At 38.9% G+C, this 18464-nt stretch overlaps 1 protein-coding gene across 3 annotated transcripts in view; it reads right to left on the bottom strand.

Annotated features, from left to right (window-relative positions):
• The window catches only part of PRKG1 (protein kinase cGMP-dependent 1), a 1260290-nt gene that overhangs the window by 10967 nt on the left and 1230859 nt on the right, over nt 1-18464 (bottom strand). For all 3 annotated transcript variants that reach the window (XM_078434117.2, XM_078434116.2, XM_078434118.2), the window contains exons 12-14: nt 17823-17912; nt 4153-4294; nt 2790-2953 (exon numbers count right to left, since the gene is read on the bottom strand). In XM_078434117.2, coding sequence (XP_078290243.1) covers nt 2790-2953; nt 4153-4294; nt 17823-17912 — 396 coding nt within the window. The remainder of the gene's footprint in view (nt 1-2789; nt 2954-4152; nt 4295-17822; nt 17913-18464) is intronic.

The raw sequence follows: 18464 nt of genomic DNA, 5'->3' as shown, positions 1-18464 counted from the left end.
TTGTCTTTGTTACAGTCTTTTTTGGTCTATTTTGTCAGACATAAGTATTCTTACTGAAGCTGGTTTTGTCTTGTTTGTTTTTTTGGCTTCCTTTTGCATGCGATATCTTCCCCCCGCCCCCCCCCCCCCACTTTCAGTCTGCATGTGTCTTTAAAGTTTGCCTCTTGTAAGCAGCATACGGTTTTGTCTTTATTTTATGTGTATCTTTTATACATTTTAGTTTGTGGTTACCATGAGGTTCATATATAACAACATCCTAAGTATATAGTAGTCTATATTAAGTTGATGGTTACTTAAGTTAAACACATTCTGAAAGAACTTGATTTTTACCCTCCCCCACCACTTTGTGTATATACTGTCATATTTTACAGCTTTTTATTTTATGAGTTGCCTTAATATTAATAATAATATATAAAATATATATTATCTATAAAATAAAATTTAAAAATATATTTATATATATATTATAATTATATAAATTAATATACATTTATATATATTTTATATTTATATAATATAAAATTATAATAATAAATATTAATGCCTTAATATTAATAAAAATCAAGTAGTTGATTTTACTACTTTGTCTTTTAACCTTCATACTAGCCTTATAAGTCATTGCTCTAGTCCCTTTACTGTATGTTTACTTTTATTAATGAAGTTTTTTTTCACTATTTTCTTCTGGTTATTAAAGAATTCCCCTTAACCATTTTTTTTTTTGATTTTCTGGTAAACTCTTTATTGCTCCTTCAAATCTGAACGATAAACTTGCTTGGTGGTGTATAATCTTTGACATTTATAAATATGTGCCATGGGTTCATCTTGTTTGGAATTCTTAGGGTTTCCTGAAACTGGAGGTCTACTTCCTTTCCTAGGGTAGGGAAGTTTTGAGTTATTATTTCTCCAAACATGTTGTCTGCTCTTTTCTGTCTCTGGGACCCAGATAATGGGAATTATTGTTTGGTGTCCAAGAGATTCCTTAGCTTCAATTTTTTTTAATTCCCGTTTTTTTTGTTTTTTTGTTTTTTTGTTTTTGCTGTTCAGCTGGGGTGCTTTCCATTTGCCCTGCCTTCTAGATCACTGAGCCATTCTTCTCTCTTCTAATCCACTATTTACTCCCTTTAGTGTATTTTACATTTCAGTTACTGTATTCTTCAACTCTGGTTCTTTTCTTGGTGTTTTCTATTGGTTAAAGTTCTCACAGAGTTCACCCATGCTTATCTCCATTTACCTTTTTTGAAGTTTTGTGTTCTTTCATATGGACCATATTCCCCTCTCTCCTCATTTCGATCGACTTTGTTTCGACGAATTACAGAACAGCTGCTTCTCCTAAACTCGAGGGAATGACCTTCCGTATGGTCATCCCTGTGTAGACCGTGTTTGCCTGCTGACTTTGGCTGGCTCTACAGAGCTGTAGCTGTCATGGGCTCTGGATCCTGGGCCTCCCTGTTGGGGCGGTTCTGGGGCTGTCTGTGCTAAGGCCCCAATGGCAGGACAGCTGAAGTGGGTAGAAGCCAGGGGTCATGGGACCCTCCACGCAGAGGGCCCCCTGGCAGGACAGTTAGAGTCGAGGTGGGCATGGGCCAGGGGTCCCAGGGCACTTGACACTGAGTTGTCTTGGCAAGTCATGGAGAGCCAAAGTAGGGCACGTCTAGAGTATTCTGTGCCTGTCTTACCTTGGTGAGATGGCTAGAGTCATAATGAGCACTGACCAAGGGTGTCCACACTGCTGGGACATCTGGGGTCAGGGGGCTGGGGCTCCCTGTGGTGGAAAGTCAGCTATGGTGCCTGGGCTCTGCTCTCCTCTGCACTACCAAGGTGGAGGGGAAACATAAGTAGAGGTACCTGCCAGCTCCTGAGGACTACAGGGAGTCACCACCACTTGGCAGGGCTCTAGGGCTGGTTCTGTTATTTGAAGTTGCCCTTTTAAGCCATGACTTAAGGTTCTGTGCCCGGGGCAGATGCACCCGCTCACCGTTTCTCTGTACGTTCCTCCCCACTCCAGCTCGTGGTGTTAGGGGTGGGGGTCCCCTCTGTTCCTGTTTCCCCAACTCTCTCTGTATCCCTTGTCATCTATGTGGCCTCTCTCTCTCTCGTGCTAAAGCCAGTCAGGCAGCCCTCAGGTTCCCAGTAAGTTTTTCTACACACAACTTCTCCATGTCTTTGCCCCCTATTGCCCTTCTAGTGAAGCCATGGGATGTCCTTTCCTTGCTCTGTATGTCTGAGACCTCTACCCAGCCTTCTTCTGAACTCTGGTTTACAATGACCCTACTACTCATTGTCCCCCATGCACGGCACGGTGGGGTGTTTGTTTCTCCTTTTGTTGGGGATCTTTTTTTCCTTGCTGATGGCTATAAAAGCATTACACAGAAGACCTGCAAACTATTCCCGTTTCATTTAGGTATAATACTCGTCAACATGTCCTCTTATCTCTATAAATAGTTGACCCTAGATATTTTTATACCACTATTACCTCCCTTGCTTCATTGCTGGCTAAGCAACTAGGCTCAAAGATCTCACAGAAAGACACTAGGTTTTTCCGCATTCTCACATATGTACAAGGAATTCGTAATGATAAGGGCAAACGTTGACGTTGAGTTCCCTGCCCTCATCCAACCCATTTTAGAGTTTGTTTTACGAATCCCTGGGCACTTGCATAATTACTTGAAGTGCTGGACCAAGATATGGTGAAATGTGCTTTAAGATGGTCTAATCAGAGTGACAAAGGCAGGAGCGTGCAGCTGTTGGCCGATCTATTTTTATCAGCAATTCTCTGCCAATGTCCATACCTGCCAGTCAGAAGTTCATACATTAGGATTCCCAGTGACCAGTAGTCGGCTGAAATGTCATGGCCTTTGTTCAGGATGATCTCTGGAGCCACGTACTCTGGAGTCCCACAAAAAGTCCATGTTTTCTTTCCAAATCCTATTTTCTTTGCAAAGCCAAAATCAACCTTACAAAGAGAGAAAAACAAGTTATTTCAAGGCACTTACTTATTTTCAAGCTTAAAAGCAGTAAGGTACTTAGCTGAAGTGCACGGAATAATAACAAAAACAGATGCATATCACTACAGTCCTATATTCCCAAAGGAGTCATCGGTGTTTCAAACAAAGCCTCCCTGAGCAAAGTCAGTGTCAGTAGGAAAAGTTAAAACCTGAGTATAGGCTGAAACTCACATCATTAAAAATACAGGTAAACCTTTCTTTCCAGAAACAGCTTCCATTTTTTCCTCCTTTCCTGACCATGGAGGTCGGGCCATAACCCCTTTACTTAAAATTTTTAGAAGTCTAGGTGGACCTACTTGACACATTTTCCAGAATATGCATGATTTCTGCTGGATTTAGGAAGCCGACAATTCATTTAGCAATGAGAAGCCACTGGACTGCTCAAGGAACCTAGTAACAAAATGCATCCCTGCCCCGAGTACACATAAACAGAGATACAATGCAAATGTGTCCTTCGTTTTCCTAGAAATGTTTCTGGACGGAGGAGCCTCGAATGCAGAAAACCTTTTTCTCTAAAACGATGAACAGCCATTGATTTGATTTCTGTGAAAACCATATGCTGAATAAAAAGTCCCAAAGTTTAAAAAATAGAGTCAGGCACTGACAGATTCAACGTCCACAAAAATTGTATGTTTTATAACAGAACTTCCCTCCTACAGTAAATCTTTAGAGTGCTTGACAGATTTTACTATTGTGATCATTACTATCACTATAATTCAAATGGCCTAAATAACATTGCCTAGCAAGCCATTTTTTTCCTGTTCGGATTGTACTTAAATCTAAAATGTTAAAAGGATTCATGGTTTTCTATGATGTAAGTAGTCATTCCCTGTGAATGGCAGAAAGTGGACAAGAGAAAGGTCTACAAAGCTCTTCTAGAGGTCTATGAACACGTGTCCACAGGTCCGAGTCCATTTAAACACATCCTGCCAAGACAGTATTAATTAAGACCTAGCCAATTTAATTTCTTACACCTTTTGCTTCATTTGAAAGAAGAGTTGAAAGCAGTAATGCAAAGATAGGCTCTTAAGAAAAGTTACAGCGTTTACAAAGGAAAAGGGAGGTTTTAATGTTAGGAAATGAACACAGCTTTATGAACAGATGTTTTAAACCCGCGGGGCAGAAACCGTGCGTAAAGGGCACTGACCAGTTTGGTGTAGCCTCGGTGATCCAGGATGAGATTTTCTGGCTTGAGGTCCCTGTAAATGATTCCTTTGGAATGCAGATAGGCGAAGGCTTCCACCACACAGGCGGTGTAGAATCTGGTCGTAGAATCTTCAAACGAACCTCTGAGACACAGAAAATGAAAGTGTACAAGATGTTCCTTTCTCTGATAGGGTTTTATTTATTTTGTCCTCATTTCATTATATTCCTGTGCCAAACTTTGACCCTGGAGGCCAATGTCCTCTAGCCAAATGCCATGTGATGGGTGCTGCCCTGGGTTTTCAAAAGCCCTTGAAGACCACATCCAGGACTGCTTTGCCCTGACAAATGAGATAGTTAACTCTACCCTCCCGTAAGCACCGAGGAGGAGCTCAGCTTCATACCTCCTTCTATAAGCTTCCCAGCACCCCCCTATCCTCTAACGAGACACAGCAGTGGACAGGGAGGAGACGAATCCTATTTTAGAGCTGTCTATCAAGGGTTGGGTTTGGTAAAGCAGAAGTTTATCGGTTCAGTCATACTTATTTTTAGAGGGCTTGGTTTTGAATCTTCCTAAATAATACAGATACGGTTCATAAGAGCATGAATAAAAAGGTTAATGCTTCCAGAGAGCCATTTTGGAAATGAGCTGTGATGCTGTGTTGCAGTCATATATCACAAGCTAAATATTCTGCTTTCCAAAATTTTGCCAGCAAGAGAAATAACACCTATGTCCCACACTACTGCCTTCTTACTAGAAAAGATGGGGCAAAGAGATAATTAGAAGGAAAAAGGCACTCAGAAGGGAATATAGATTAGCAAACTTGATTCTTACGTTTGGCAAAGAACGCTCACACTCTCTGTCCTCACTCTCTTTATTTAATGAAATAACAATAAAGGGAAGAAAAAAACATTGGCATCTAAGGTTAGCTCCTTGGTTCCATAGCAGAAACTTTATACTTTAGCTGTTTTTTTCTTCCAAGAAATTCTTTAATTAAAAAAAAAATATTTTATATTTGAGAAAGAGAAAGAGGAAGCAGGGGAGGGGCAGAGATGGAGACAGAATCTGAATCAGACTTCAGGCCTCTGACCTGTCAGCACAGAGCCCGACGCGGGGCTCGAACCCATGAGCCATGAGATGATGACCTGAGCCGAAGTCGCACGCTTAACCGACTGAGCCACCCAGGCGCCCCTAGAATCTTAAATATAATTACAAAGATGCTAGTGTCTCTCTTTAACAAAGTCTGAATTGTGAATTTATAAGGTCAAGAAAAAGTTTCTTTGAGAAGAAGTGCATCTATATTGGGAAATAACAGGTTGTATGTTGCAATTGTCTTTGGACTCGGAACTACCTTTGCAGAGCAAACACTATGTAATTCCGCATCTTGACAAGGGGGTTGGGGTAGTGCCTGGCAGGTCGTTTTTCTTTGCCCTGAAATAAGTATGCTTGTCCGTCAAGAGCAACAGATTTCTTTCACTGGAGAGGTTGTTTGTAGTAAGTAGTAAGCATCGTGTGCAGATACAACTGTGTGCTTGCTAATTAACGGTACTGAGTGCCATATATGACCCCAGTCCTTCCTCACTGGACAGCTTTGCAAAGCCATGGCTGAGCCAAAACAAGGCAGTACTGGGAATAGAGCTTTGTCATATTTCACATTGCATGCGTTGTTTTAATACGAAAATTGATTACTTCCTCGTAATGGGACTGTCTAGCTGTGATTCAGGTGGGCTGTTTTGAAAGCCTACAAATTCTTGGTTGCTGTTGGAAGAAGAGGTTATTTCTGCAGTTGTGATTCTGAGCAATGTATCTGTTTTCCTTAATATTCACTCGTCAATGGAACCAAATGGACAGATACACTGTAAATGTTGTAAGGAAAGTGAACACTTACATGAGAGATGAACTGCTCACGAAATCTCGGCCGAAAGGTATTCATGTTCATATTCTGAATAAGTCGGCCATTAGCAGGAAGATTAAAAAAAATCCTAATACAGATTCCCATTCATCAGAGAGAGCTATAAGTTAGGAATATGGACTCGGAAGCAAGAATCCTGGGCTCGAATTTTGGTTTCACTTGCTTACTTTTGAGCAACTAACTCTATCTCCCTCGGTCTCCATGTTCTCTTGAGCAAAATGGGGCTTGCAATAGAAACTACTCATTGAGTTGTGGAAAGGATACAAATAACTGAGGCATATATTTAGAGTTAGTGCCTGACACACAACTGGGTACCTGATAAATATTAGCCATTCTAACTGAGAACTGCAACAGTCTTCTTTAGCTGCTGTGTCTTAATCTAGGAAAGCTGAATGATACAGACAGGTCAGAAGTCTTCTGGAGATGGGAATGAGGGGTCCGTAATACCTAATTAACACTGTTACGTAAGTATTTGCTGCCTCTCACTGCCAAGGCTAACTGCCATGAGTCAGCTCTGAAGGGTCTTATGTTAATCTCCGTTCTTTTCATTTTGTCTAGGCTTCTCACAAATGCACAGGCAAAAATGACTCTCTTACTGCCTGCCAATTTTCATCATAAAGTGAACTGACCGCCAACCTACACCTTTGGGTCTTGAGTTCTCGACAGCTCTGTTTATTCGTGTCAAGGTTTCTCTGATTCTGAGCCATTTTGGAACTTGGAGGGTTCTGCAAAGCTGGTTTCCGTTCCTTTAAAACTCTATTTTGAGTCTCCCTCATATATAAGCATATTTGTAACTGGTTTTCAAAATTAAATGAAAACATGATCTTAAATCTGTTTCCATGTTAGCTGATAACTCAACATAATGTATGCATACAAAGTATTTACCAGAAACAACACAGCTTCATCGCTAAACGTTTGATGTGGGTAATTTGTGGATTTTGAAATACACTGCTGGAAAGCAGTCACAAAGCACAGTATCAGGGTGACTCAAAATGAAAAATTGCCATTAGAATTGAAAATGACAACACAAATTTGATCTAAAACAAAAATGAAAGCTTGTTTTCTCAACAGAAAGTTGCTTGAAGAAATAAATCACTGCCCTAAATAGCTCTTCAAAATAATAAATTATGCCTTGACATGTGTGTCATTTCAATTAAAACAAGCATGGAAAAGGCCTATATACTTTCTCTAGGAATGGGCTGTTGTTTTATTTTAGCTAGATGGCAGTAGATAACAATCTGATGGAGAGCATCAGAGGGTTATGTATACTTATGGATAGACTCAACTTTAATTCGTGTTTAATCCACTTGTCATAAACCAGGTCCTGAAATGACCACATGCAACCAAGACAAAGCATCTCTCATCGGAGGTAAGTTCCCTTTTTCCCTTGACTAGTAACGCGAATCATGAGTGAGTGTAACTATTGTATTAGTTTCAGGCGTACAACGTAATGATTAATTCTTTACGTTATTCAGTGCTCACCATGGTTAAGTGTCGTAACCACTGGTCGCGCCAAACAGCATCGTATTGTGGACTGTGTTCCAAGTGCTGTGCTTTTCATCTCTGTGATTGATTCCTTTTATAACTGGAAGTTTGTATTTCTTAATGCCCTTTGTCTAGTTTACCCATCTCTCCGCTAACCTCCCCTCTGGAAATCCCCATTTTCTTCTCTATATTTTGAATAATCTGTTTTGTTGTTTTGTTTGCAAGATTCCACATTTCAGTGAAATCATATAGGATTTGTCTTTCTCTCTCTGGCTTATTTCACTCCATGTAATACTCTCTAGCTCCATCCACGTGGTGGCAAATAGCAAGGTCTCATTCTTTTTCTATGGCTGAGTAATATTCCATTGGATATATGTACAGCACATCTTCTTTATCCATTCATCTACTGATGAACACTTGGGCTGCTTCCATAATTTGGCTTTGTAAATAATGCTGCAATAAACACAGGAGTCAAAGTATCCTTTCACATTAGAGCTTTTACATTTTGGGGGGTAAATACCCAGGGACTGCAACACTGGATCATAGGGTAGTTCTGTTTTTAATTAAAAAAAAAAAAAATTTTTTTTTAACGTTTATTTATTTTTGAGACAGAGAGAGACAGAGCGTGAACAGGGGAGGGGCAGAGAGAGAGGGAGACACAGAATCTGAAACAGGCTCCAGGCTCTGAGCTGTCAGCACAGAGCCCGACGCGGGGCTCGAACTCACGGACCGCGAGATCATGACCTGAGACGAAGTCGGCCGCTTAACCGACTGAGCCACCCAGGCGCCCCTAATTTTTTGAGGAACTCTCATACTCTTTCAGCACTGGCTGCATCAGTGTTCATTCCCACCAACAGTGCATGAGGGTTCCTTTTTCACCACACCCTCTCCCAACACTTGCTATTTCTCGTCTTTTTAATTTCAGGCATTCTGACAGGTGTGAGGTGATATCTCCTGGTGGTTTTGATTTTCATTTCCCTGATGATGGGTGATGTTGAGAATCTTTTCATGTATCTGTTGGCCACTGTATGTCTTCTTTGGAAAAATGAATATTCAGGTCCTCTGCTCATTTTAAAAATTTGATTGTTTTTTTTGTGTTGGGTTATAGGAGTTCTTCATGTATTTTGGGATATTAACCCTTTATTGAATATATCATTTGCAAATATCTTCTCCCATTCACTAGGTTGCTTTCTCATTTTGTTTATGGCTACCTTTGCTGCGCAGAAGCTTTTTATTTTGATGTAGTCCCAATAGTTTATTTTTGCTTTTGTTTCCCTTGTCTCTGGAGATGTATCTAGAAAAATGTCACTAAGGCCAATGTCAGAATACTGCCTATGTTTTCATTTGGGAGTTTTATGGTTTCAGGTCTCACATTTAGGTTTTCAATCTATTTTGGAAAGTTGGTATAGTTTCATTCTTTTGCATGTAGCTGTCCAGTTTTCCCAAAACCATTTTTCGAAGAGATTGTCTTTTCCCTGCTGTATATTCTTGCTTTTAATTAACCATGTAAGTGTCAGTTTATTTCTGGGCCCTCTATTCTGTTTTTATGCCAGTACCATACTGTTTTGATGCCTACAACTTTGTAGTATATCTTGAAATCTGGAATTGTGATACCTCCAGCTTTGTTCTTCTTTCTTAGGGTTGCTGTGGCTATTTGGGGTCTTTTTGTGGTTCCATACACATTTTAGGATTATTAGAGTTCTGTGAAAAAATGCTATTGGTATTTTAATAGAGATTGCAATGAATCTATAGCCTGCTTTGGGTAGTATGGACATTTTAACAATACTCTTCCAATCCACAAACTTGAACTGTCTTTTTATTTGTTTGTATCATCTTAAGTTTTTTCCTAGGTATTTTATTCTTTTTTGGTGTGGTTACAAATGGGATTGATTCCTTGATTTCTCTCTTAGTTTTTTATTAGGTATAGAAATGCAACAGATTTTGGTATATTAATTTTGTATCCTGAAATATTACTGAATTCATTTATCAGCTCTAGTAGTTTCTTCTGGTGGATTCTTTAGAGTTTTCTATATATGGTATCATGTCATCTGCAATTAGTGAAAGTTTTACTTTTTCCTAACCAATCCTGTATGGCTTTTATTCCTTTTTGTTGTCTGGATATCTGAGACTAGGACTTCCAGCACTGTGTGAATAAAAGTGGTGAGAGTGGACATCTTTGTCTTGTTCTTGATCTTCAAGGAAAAGCTCTTAGTTTTTTTCCCATTGAGTATGGCGTTACCTGTGGGTTTTTCATATATGACCTTTATTATATTGAGCTATGTTTCCTCTAGACTCACTCCATAAGTTTTTATCATGAATGGATATTGTATTTTGTGAAATGCTTTTCTGCATCTATTGAAATGATTATTTGTTTTCCATCCTTTCTCTTGTTAATGTGATATATCACATTGATGATTTGCCAGTATTGAACCACACTTGCATCCCTTGACTAAATCCCACTTAATCGTGGTAAATCATTTTTTAAGGTATTGTTGAATGCAGTTTGCTAATATTTTGTTGAGGGTTTTTGCATCTATGTTCATCAGAGATATCGGCCTATCATTGTTTTCTGTAGTATCTTTGGTTTTAATACTGGTCTTAAAATCAGGGTAATGTTGGTTTTGTAGAATGAGTTTAGATGTTTTCCTTCCTCTCCTATTTTTGGAATGGTTGGAGAAGAATAGGTACTAACTCTTCGTTGAATGTTTGATAGAATTCACCTGTGAAGCCATCCTGTCTTGGAATTCAGATTGTTGGAAGGTTTTTTGATTAGTGATTCAATTTCATTGCTAGCAACTGGTCTGTTCAAATTTTCTATCTCTTCCTCATTTAGCTTAGGAAGATTATATATTTCTAAGCATTTATTCTATGTCATCCAAATTGTTGGCTTATAATTTTTCATAATATTTTCTTACAATCCTTTGCATTTTATGGTGTTCGTTGTTATTTCTCCTCTATTTTGTGCCTTCTTTTTTTCTTGATCAGTGTAGCTAAAGGTTTTTCAGTTTTATCTTTTCAAAGAAACAGCCCCTGGTTTCATGAATCTGTTCTATTTTTTTTAGTTTCTATTTATTTCTGCCCTAATCTTTATTATTTCATTCCTTCTATTGGGTTTGGGCTTTGTTTGTTCTTCTTCAGCTCCTTAGCTGTAAGTTTAGACTGTTTGATATTATTTTATTTCTCAAGGTACACCTGTATTGCTATAAACTTCCCTCTTAAAAGTACACTTGCTGTCTCCCAAACATTTTGGACGACTGCGTTTTCATTTTCATGTCTCCATGTATTTATGATGTTTCTCTTGGTTTCTTGGTTGAACAATACATTGTTTATTAGCATATTGTTTAGCCTCCATATATTTCTGTTCTTTCCAGATTTTTTCTTGCAATTGATTTTCAGTTTCATATCATTGTGGTCATAAATTATGCTTGATATTTCAATCTCTCTGAATTTATTGAGACCTGTTTTGTGGCCTAATGTGATTTATCCCGCACAATGTTCCATGTGCATGAAAAGAATGTGTATACTGTTTCTGAGTGGAATGTTCTGTATGAATCTGCTAGGTCTGTCTGGTCTAATAGGTCATTCAAAGCCATGGTTTCCTTGTTGATTTTCTTTCTGGATGATTTCTCCATTGATATAAGCAGGGTGTTAATGTCCCCTACAATTATTATATTGCTGTCAATTTCTCCCTGTATGTCTGTTAAAAATTATTTTTTGTATTTAGGTGCTTTTATGTTGGGTGCACAGATATTTATAATTGTTATATACTCTTGTTGGATTGATCATTATCAATTTATCACCCCTTTATCTTGAGGAGGGGCCCTTCTTTGTCTCTTGCCACAGTCTGTGTTTTAAAGTCTATTTTTTTCTGCTATGAATATTGGTGGCCTGGCTTTTTATTCCACTTCGATTTGCATGGTAAATGTTTTTCCATCCCTTCACTTTCAGCTTGTATGTGTCTTTTAGTCAGGTGAGTCTCTTGTAGGCAGCATATAGATGGGTCTTGTTTTTTAATCCATTCCATCATCCTGTGTCATTTGATTGGGACATTTAGTCCATTTACATTTAAAGTAATTATTGATAGGTATATACTTATTGCTATCTGTTGTTTTTCTGGTTGTTTTTGTAGTTCTTCTCTGTTCCTTTTTTCTTCTCTTGCCGTCTTACCTTGTCCTTGAGGGCTTTCATTAGTGTTATGCTTGGATTCCTCTGTCTCTGTTTTTTTGTGTACCTATTAAAGGTTTTTGATTTGTGGTTACCACTAGGTTCATATATAACATCTTAAGTGTATAGCAGGCTATATTAAGTTAATGGTCTCTTAAGTTTGAACACATTTTAAAAGCACTAAGTTTTTATTCCCCTTTCCATGTTTTATGTACCTGAGGCCATATTTTCCATCTTTTTATTTTGTGTGTATCCCTTGACTGGTTTAAAAAAATTTTTTTTTTAAATGTTTATTTATTTTTGAGACAGAGAGAGGGGGAGACACAGAAACTGAAGCAGGCTTCAGGCTCTGAGCTGTCAGCACAGAGCCTGATGTGGGACTCAAACTCATGATCCACGAGATCATGACCTGAGCTGAAGTCAGATGCTCAACTGACTGAGCCACCCAGACACCCCACTGACTTGTTTTTGTAGATATAATTGACTTCACTATTTGTTTTAACGTCCATACTGGCTTTATAAGTGATTGATCTACTACCTTTACTATATGTTTGTTTTTACCTGTGAAATTATCCTTTCATAATTTTTCTTACTTTTAGCTATTGCCTTTACTTTCCACTTCAAGAAATTGTAAAAGACACTTTAAAGTTTCTTACAAGACCAGTTTAGTGGTAATGAACTCCTTTATCTTTTGTTTGGGAAACTCTTTACCTCTCCTTCTGTTCTGAATAATAGCCTTCATGGGCAGAATATTCTTGGCTTCAGGTTTGTTTCTTTTCATCCCTTTGAATATATCATGCCACTCCCTCTGGCCTACAAAGTTTCTGCTATAAAATCTGCTAAGAGTCTTACAGGGTTTCCCTTGTATGTAACTGTTTTCTTTTCTCCTGCTGCTTTAAAAACTCTTTATCACTACTGTTTGCCATTTAATTATTATGTGTCTTAATTTTTATGTGGCCCTCCTTGGGTTAATCTTGTCGTGGGGTTTCTTTATTTTCTGGATCTGGGTATCTGTTTCCTTCCCTAAACAAGGACAGTTTCAGCTGTTATTTCATCAAATAAATTTTGTGCCCCTTTTCTCTCTCCTCCTTAGGAGATCCTTATAATGTGAATGTGATTACACTCGATGGTGTTGCTGACTTCTCTTAACCTATTCTCATTTTGTATTATTCTTTTTTCTTTTTGCTGTTCAGCTGGTTGCCTTCTGTTACTCTCTCCTCCAGGTCCCTGATCTGTCCTGCCTCGTCTAATCTGTTTATTTTTTCTAGTGTATTTTTCATTTCAGCCATTGAGTTCTTCCTTTTTGTATTTTCTTCCTCTTTGTTGAGGTTTCCACTGAGTCCTCCAGTCTTTCCCAAGTCCAATGAGTATCTTTAGGACCATTACTCTGTATTTTCTATCAGGCATGTTGCTTACCTGTTTCATTTGCGACATACTTCTCTGTTTCCTCATTTTGTCTGATTCTCCATGTTTGTTTCTATGTGTCAGGTCAGCGATGCTTCCTGGTCATGACACTAGTGGCCTTGTGTAGAAGGGTTCCCATGGTACCCTGGAGCACAATGCCCCCCTGGTCACCTGGAGCAGGTGCTTCAGGGGTGGCTCCCGGGTGGGCTGCGTGCACCCTACTGTTGTGGCTGAACCGTATCTGCCTTCAGTCCAGTCATCTGCAATGACGTGTCGTGCCCTCTGTGCTTACACGGGGCAAGGTTCAGTCCCTGTGTTCAGCGGCCTGTATGTGACTGCCACAGGCTTGTAGGTGGGCAGGGTCAGTAGTCAGGCAAACTGTCCACACTTAGTCATTCTCCCACAGCTGTGGGTGCACCACAGGGCAGGGCTTTTCCCCTGTGCTGGTGGCTCAAAGGCTGGGCCATTGGAACTGTGGTGTGCTGGTGTGTGTGATTATCTTCTCTCTCCCAGGACAGGAGTCCTTCTGGATGGATTCCGGCTGAGGTGAGCAGGTTGAATGGGATGGGTCTGTAAGGGAATGTGGGACTGGGGCCTTCCCGTGCTGGCAAGATCAGTGCAGGGCTTAGCACTGGCTCCCACAAGTGTCTGGTTCGCCAGGCTGGAAAGGGACGAGAACCAGGGCCTGCCAGCACATTTTTCCGGGGAGAAGTCTCCTGAAGATCCCTTCTTCTCCAGTGCACACTCTGTACATAAATGTCCTTCCCTACACTTTTCAAATAGCTCTTTCTGTGCTGTCTCGGCAGCTTATTTATTATGCTCGTTCTTTAAGGGTGGGGACTCCATTTTCTGTTGCCCTCAGGCTCTTCTGGAATTAAAGTACCTGGACCTAAGCCCAGCTGATTTTAAACACTTGGCCAAGTTAAGCCCCACTGTTTTTTAACGCCGAATGGTACGTATGGATCATCATTTTCCCAGTGGGGTCTCTTCCTGCCTCTCCACGCTTGGGGTATCCTTCCCCATCACAGGAGATTTGGTTCCCAACTGTGTCTCTGTGCTTCCAGCCCTTTCCAATGTGGGTTCCACTCCATGATTATTGGGGAAGGCTTCTTCCAACCGTCCTCAGGTTGTTTTCGGAGTTAGCTGTACAAATGCAGCTGTTATCTTGGTGTGTTCCTGTGACGAGTTGAGTTCAGGATTCCCCTGATTCAGCTATCTTCCTGACCCCTGGAAATGCTTTTGATTTCCACTCTCCGTTATGTCATCTCAGATGGAATTTAAATAATTACCCTCCACAATATAGTTAGAATCAAAGAGATTGGCTATTTAAGTTATTCTCGGGCTTACAAAACACATCTGCGAAGACACATGACTAGAAGGGAAATGTGCATGATTTGAAAATTCTAGTGTCTGAAAGAATTAAGATATTGGGTTGGAACTATTTACATGTATTTCAAAATTAACACTTGAAATGTTAAATTTCATTATATTATTATATATTAAATACCAATATTAATACATAATATAACATCTATATAAATACTAATGTCATATTAACCACTTACACTTTTAAGAAGGTAGTACAGATTGCTAATTCTTTATATTTACCTTCTTTATAACACTTACTGTGTACCAACATATTCCAAAGAATGGAACAGAATTTGTGGAAAACAGAAAGTCACAAACTAGAAGATAAAGCATGATAGCTAACAGAGAATAAAACCAGAGAAATAACTGGAACAATTAAGATTTCTGTGCTAAAAGATAAAAGATAAATATTTGATAGTCAACCAGTTCCGTTTTATATATGGTATCATTTTATTTTTTATGGGATTATTTTCATTCTTAGGTTTTTGAAAACAAATGAAAAACTGCTCTGGGTTCCTTTACTATGCTGATGAAAAAAAAAAAAAAAAGAGGCAGGAAGTGGTCATGTCACTTACTAGGTGAGAGTAGGGGGAGGTCTGTTGCTGTTAGAGACTTCCTATACTAAATCCCTGAGGCTTAGAGGTATTACCTTGTTAGTAAAGAATAGTCACACAAGCCTTTCTTAACTCAAATACTTTCCTTTATGCTTTCAGAATACCTTCTCCCTGCTGCTGTTTTCCTGGGACAGAAAATGAAAACTGAATGAATTGAACAATAGGATTTGTTTTGACTACGGATATTTTCATGTACGCTGTGACTAACAGCCTAATTATTTTCCTTTTTCTCTTGTCGTTTTTTGTTGTCGTTTTTCTAACAATTAACCTTTAGGACTTTCAGCCTCAATTTAAACAGTGAGAAAGGTAGTGGCAATATTAATTGGAGCTGAATCACTGGTAGACAAACAACAATGATTCTGAAGTGATTTTGTATATAATAGTTATACTGCTTTTAATGTTGAGGCTTCAGCCCTTCTGCATCTTTAGGAAGAAGCAGGTAGCTCTTACTTCTCCAGGTCATGCCTCTTTATATAGCTTCATGTAGTATTAAGTACATTGTGGGGAATTCACCAACTGTGCATCCCAAGGATGATGAAAGGGAAGGAAACTGAACCAATGAAAAAGCATCCTGGGGGCACCTGGTGGCTCAGTCAGCTAAGCACCTGACTTTGGCTCAGGTCATGATCTCACAGTTCATGGGTTCGAGCCCCTGACATCAATCAGGCTCTGTGCTAACAGCTCAGAACCTGGAGCCTGCTTCAGATGCTGTCTCCCTCTCTCTTAAAAGTAAACGCTAAAAAAATTAAAAAAACAAAAGCATCCTGGGGGTGCCTGGCTGACTCAATCGACTGAGCATCCAACTCCTGATTTTGGCTTAGATCATGATCTCATGGGTCTGTGGGACAGAGCCCCACGTCGGGCTGTACACTGACAGTCTGGAGCCTGCTTGGGATTCTCTCCCTCTCTCAAAATAAATAAGCAAACTTGAAAAAATTAAAAAAGCATGCTGATGGAAGTAGAGAAAGGACCAACCACTGATACTTTCCCTCTATTCACTCCTCCAAAGGTAAACTGCTTACTAGCAACTTGAGTTGGCCTGATACATCAAAATACATCTTACTCAGAAGTCCGGGCTGGCATGTAGGAGCCAACAAAATGCAAATCAAGTGAAAGAGGGAGAAAACATGAAATATTTTCTTTCAAAATATATATTGAAATTTGATTCCTATGCGTGTCTCATGCCCCATTAGTGGACTTGAGACTGACTTGTGTTTTTCTTGCCTGGTTCAAGTTAATAGAAGCTTAAAATAGTTCCTTTCCCTACATGGCTCATTATTGCTTTCATGTTTACTTCCACCTGTACATCTTCTATTCTAATTACAGCAAATCAGGGAAGATATTTCCAATAAATTAGCGGGTTGAAAGGTCAGGTAGAACCACATTAGGATGAATTAGACATTAACTCATAAATCAGAATGTTAACTTTGTGCAACAGCCTACAAATTATGAGAAGGGGGACTACATCTGTTTTCTCATCGTATCCCCAGCTTCTATCACAATGCCCGGCATATGTTCTGTACTCAAACATTACTAAAATAATGTAATCACTAGGATATAATAGCTTAGTGCAGATGTTTATCACATCCCCTTATGCCAATACGATATGATCCCTTATATGCTTGTTTATCTTAAGAAAGATATCATCAATGTAATAAGACACTGACAAGGTAAAAAGAAATCCACTAGACATACACAAGGAAGGCAATGAGGATAAGAGTTGAAAGGGCAATGTTTCCAAATACAGGAAGTTACCATATGAACACAATTAGGAATGAGACTTTAAAATCAGATAGCTTATTAAAGACCCATTGGTTCTATTCCGGAATATCTACAAAGATATGGTCAAAAATAGCATGGCTTATGTTACCCAGTGAAGGAGAACATGAGTGAGACGGGAAGAAATGTGAAAAAAGATGTCACAAGTGAACGTTCAAAGGAACAAGAATGACTTTTGAATGTTTGATCATTCATAGGGAATGATTAAAAGCTCATTCACAGGAAAGAAAGTTTTGGTCTTTTTTTTTAAGTAATCATTTAGGATTGGTAATGATCTTCTAGGACATGAATAAATTTTTAGTTTGCTAGTAATATAAATAAGAGATGGAAAATTAATTCTGCATAATTAAAAGAAACAAGCACTAACTTGGCCAACTTTACTTGCCCTAAAAGGGCAAAAAATAGGTAAATCTAAATCACATTGTTTAAATGAAATACTGCCTATAAGTGGGTTACTTTTTTCCTAACATTATCTAAAGCCTGAAACAGATGGCTGGAAACTTATTAATTTTGGAACCAAGGAGCAGTGTAAAGTCAGAGAAGAAAGTTCCTCGAGAACAACTTCTCAATGTCAGGAAAGGCAGACTGCCCATCTGGACAATGAGCACAGCAATTAAACTGGTAATTAATCCAGATTGCAAGTAGAACGTAACTTTAATTCCCTTCAAGTCACAGCAATGAATTGAATTCTCAGTATATAGTAAACTGATTCCAATATTCAAGTTTAAAAAAAGGCCTGTTTCATGTACCTTGCTAGGTACCATTTCCATACTGGACTAAGCCTGTATCATTAGTTACAAATCTAAAATGTGGTTTCATATTTACTAAAGCGTATATGTATAGTGGGTCATATCCCACACTTATTTTCTGAAATAGAAGCATATGTAACACATAAATATGACTTCAATATTTTTAGAGATATGATAGAAATTTCTTAAAATTCCTACCTATCCCTGAGAATGGTCCAGAGCTCTCCACCTAGGCACACTTCCATCAACATATACAAATATTTACTGTCCTTGAATGTCCTGTACAGTCTGTGAATCGCAAACAAGAAAACAAAGGTTATAAACATGGCTGTCTTTGAAAAGAATGTAGCGCTTTCAGTGCTCAGATTACAGCCTCATACTTGACTTACCAAGCTTGAAATATTATTAAAAGAATGAGAGAGATCTGTGTACAAATAGGGCAAAGGAGGCAACAGCGTCCCGAGATGTACACAGTGTAGGGGGCTGGTCTGTCCTTTGCAATAAATGGATTAATCCACATGATTATGGACCAAGATGGCCGCTTGGGGTTCCTCTAATCCCAATTTGGTGGGCGCTTTAAGCATGGAAACTTGAGCCCTGTTAGTGGTCATAAACATACCGTATACATGGATATAAAGTAGATATAGTTTACAAATATAGATATGTAGTAAATTCCTATGCTGTTCACTTGCACTCACCCTGTTTTTAATAAGGGCCACTGACAAATTAACGAGAACAGGTTTTTCCGCATATGAAAACTCCCCCATTATCCTTGTTATTAATGCTCCGAAAATTCAGAGATGGGACAGTCACTTCATTTTTTAAGAGCTTCAAGAAATT

Source organism: Panthera onca, chromosome D2 (assembly GCF_046562875.1).
Source record: "Panthera onca isolate mPanOnc1 chromosome D2, mPanOnc1 haplotype 2, whole genome shotgun sequence".
NCBI lineage: Eukaryota > Metazoa > Chordata > Mammalia > Carnivora > Felidae > Panthera > Panthera onca.
The sequence above is the reverse complement of the archived record's forward strand: the minus strand, read 5'-3'. Positions and strand labels throughout refer to the sequence as shown.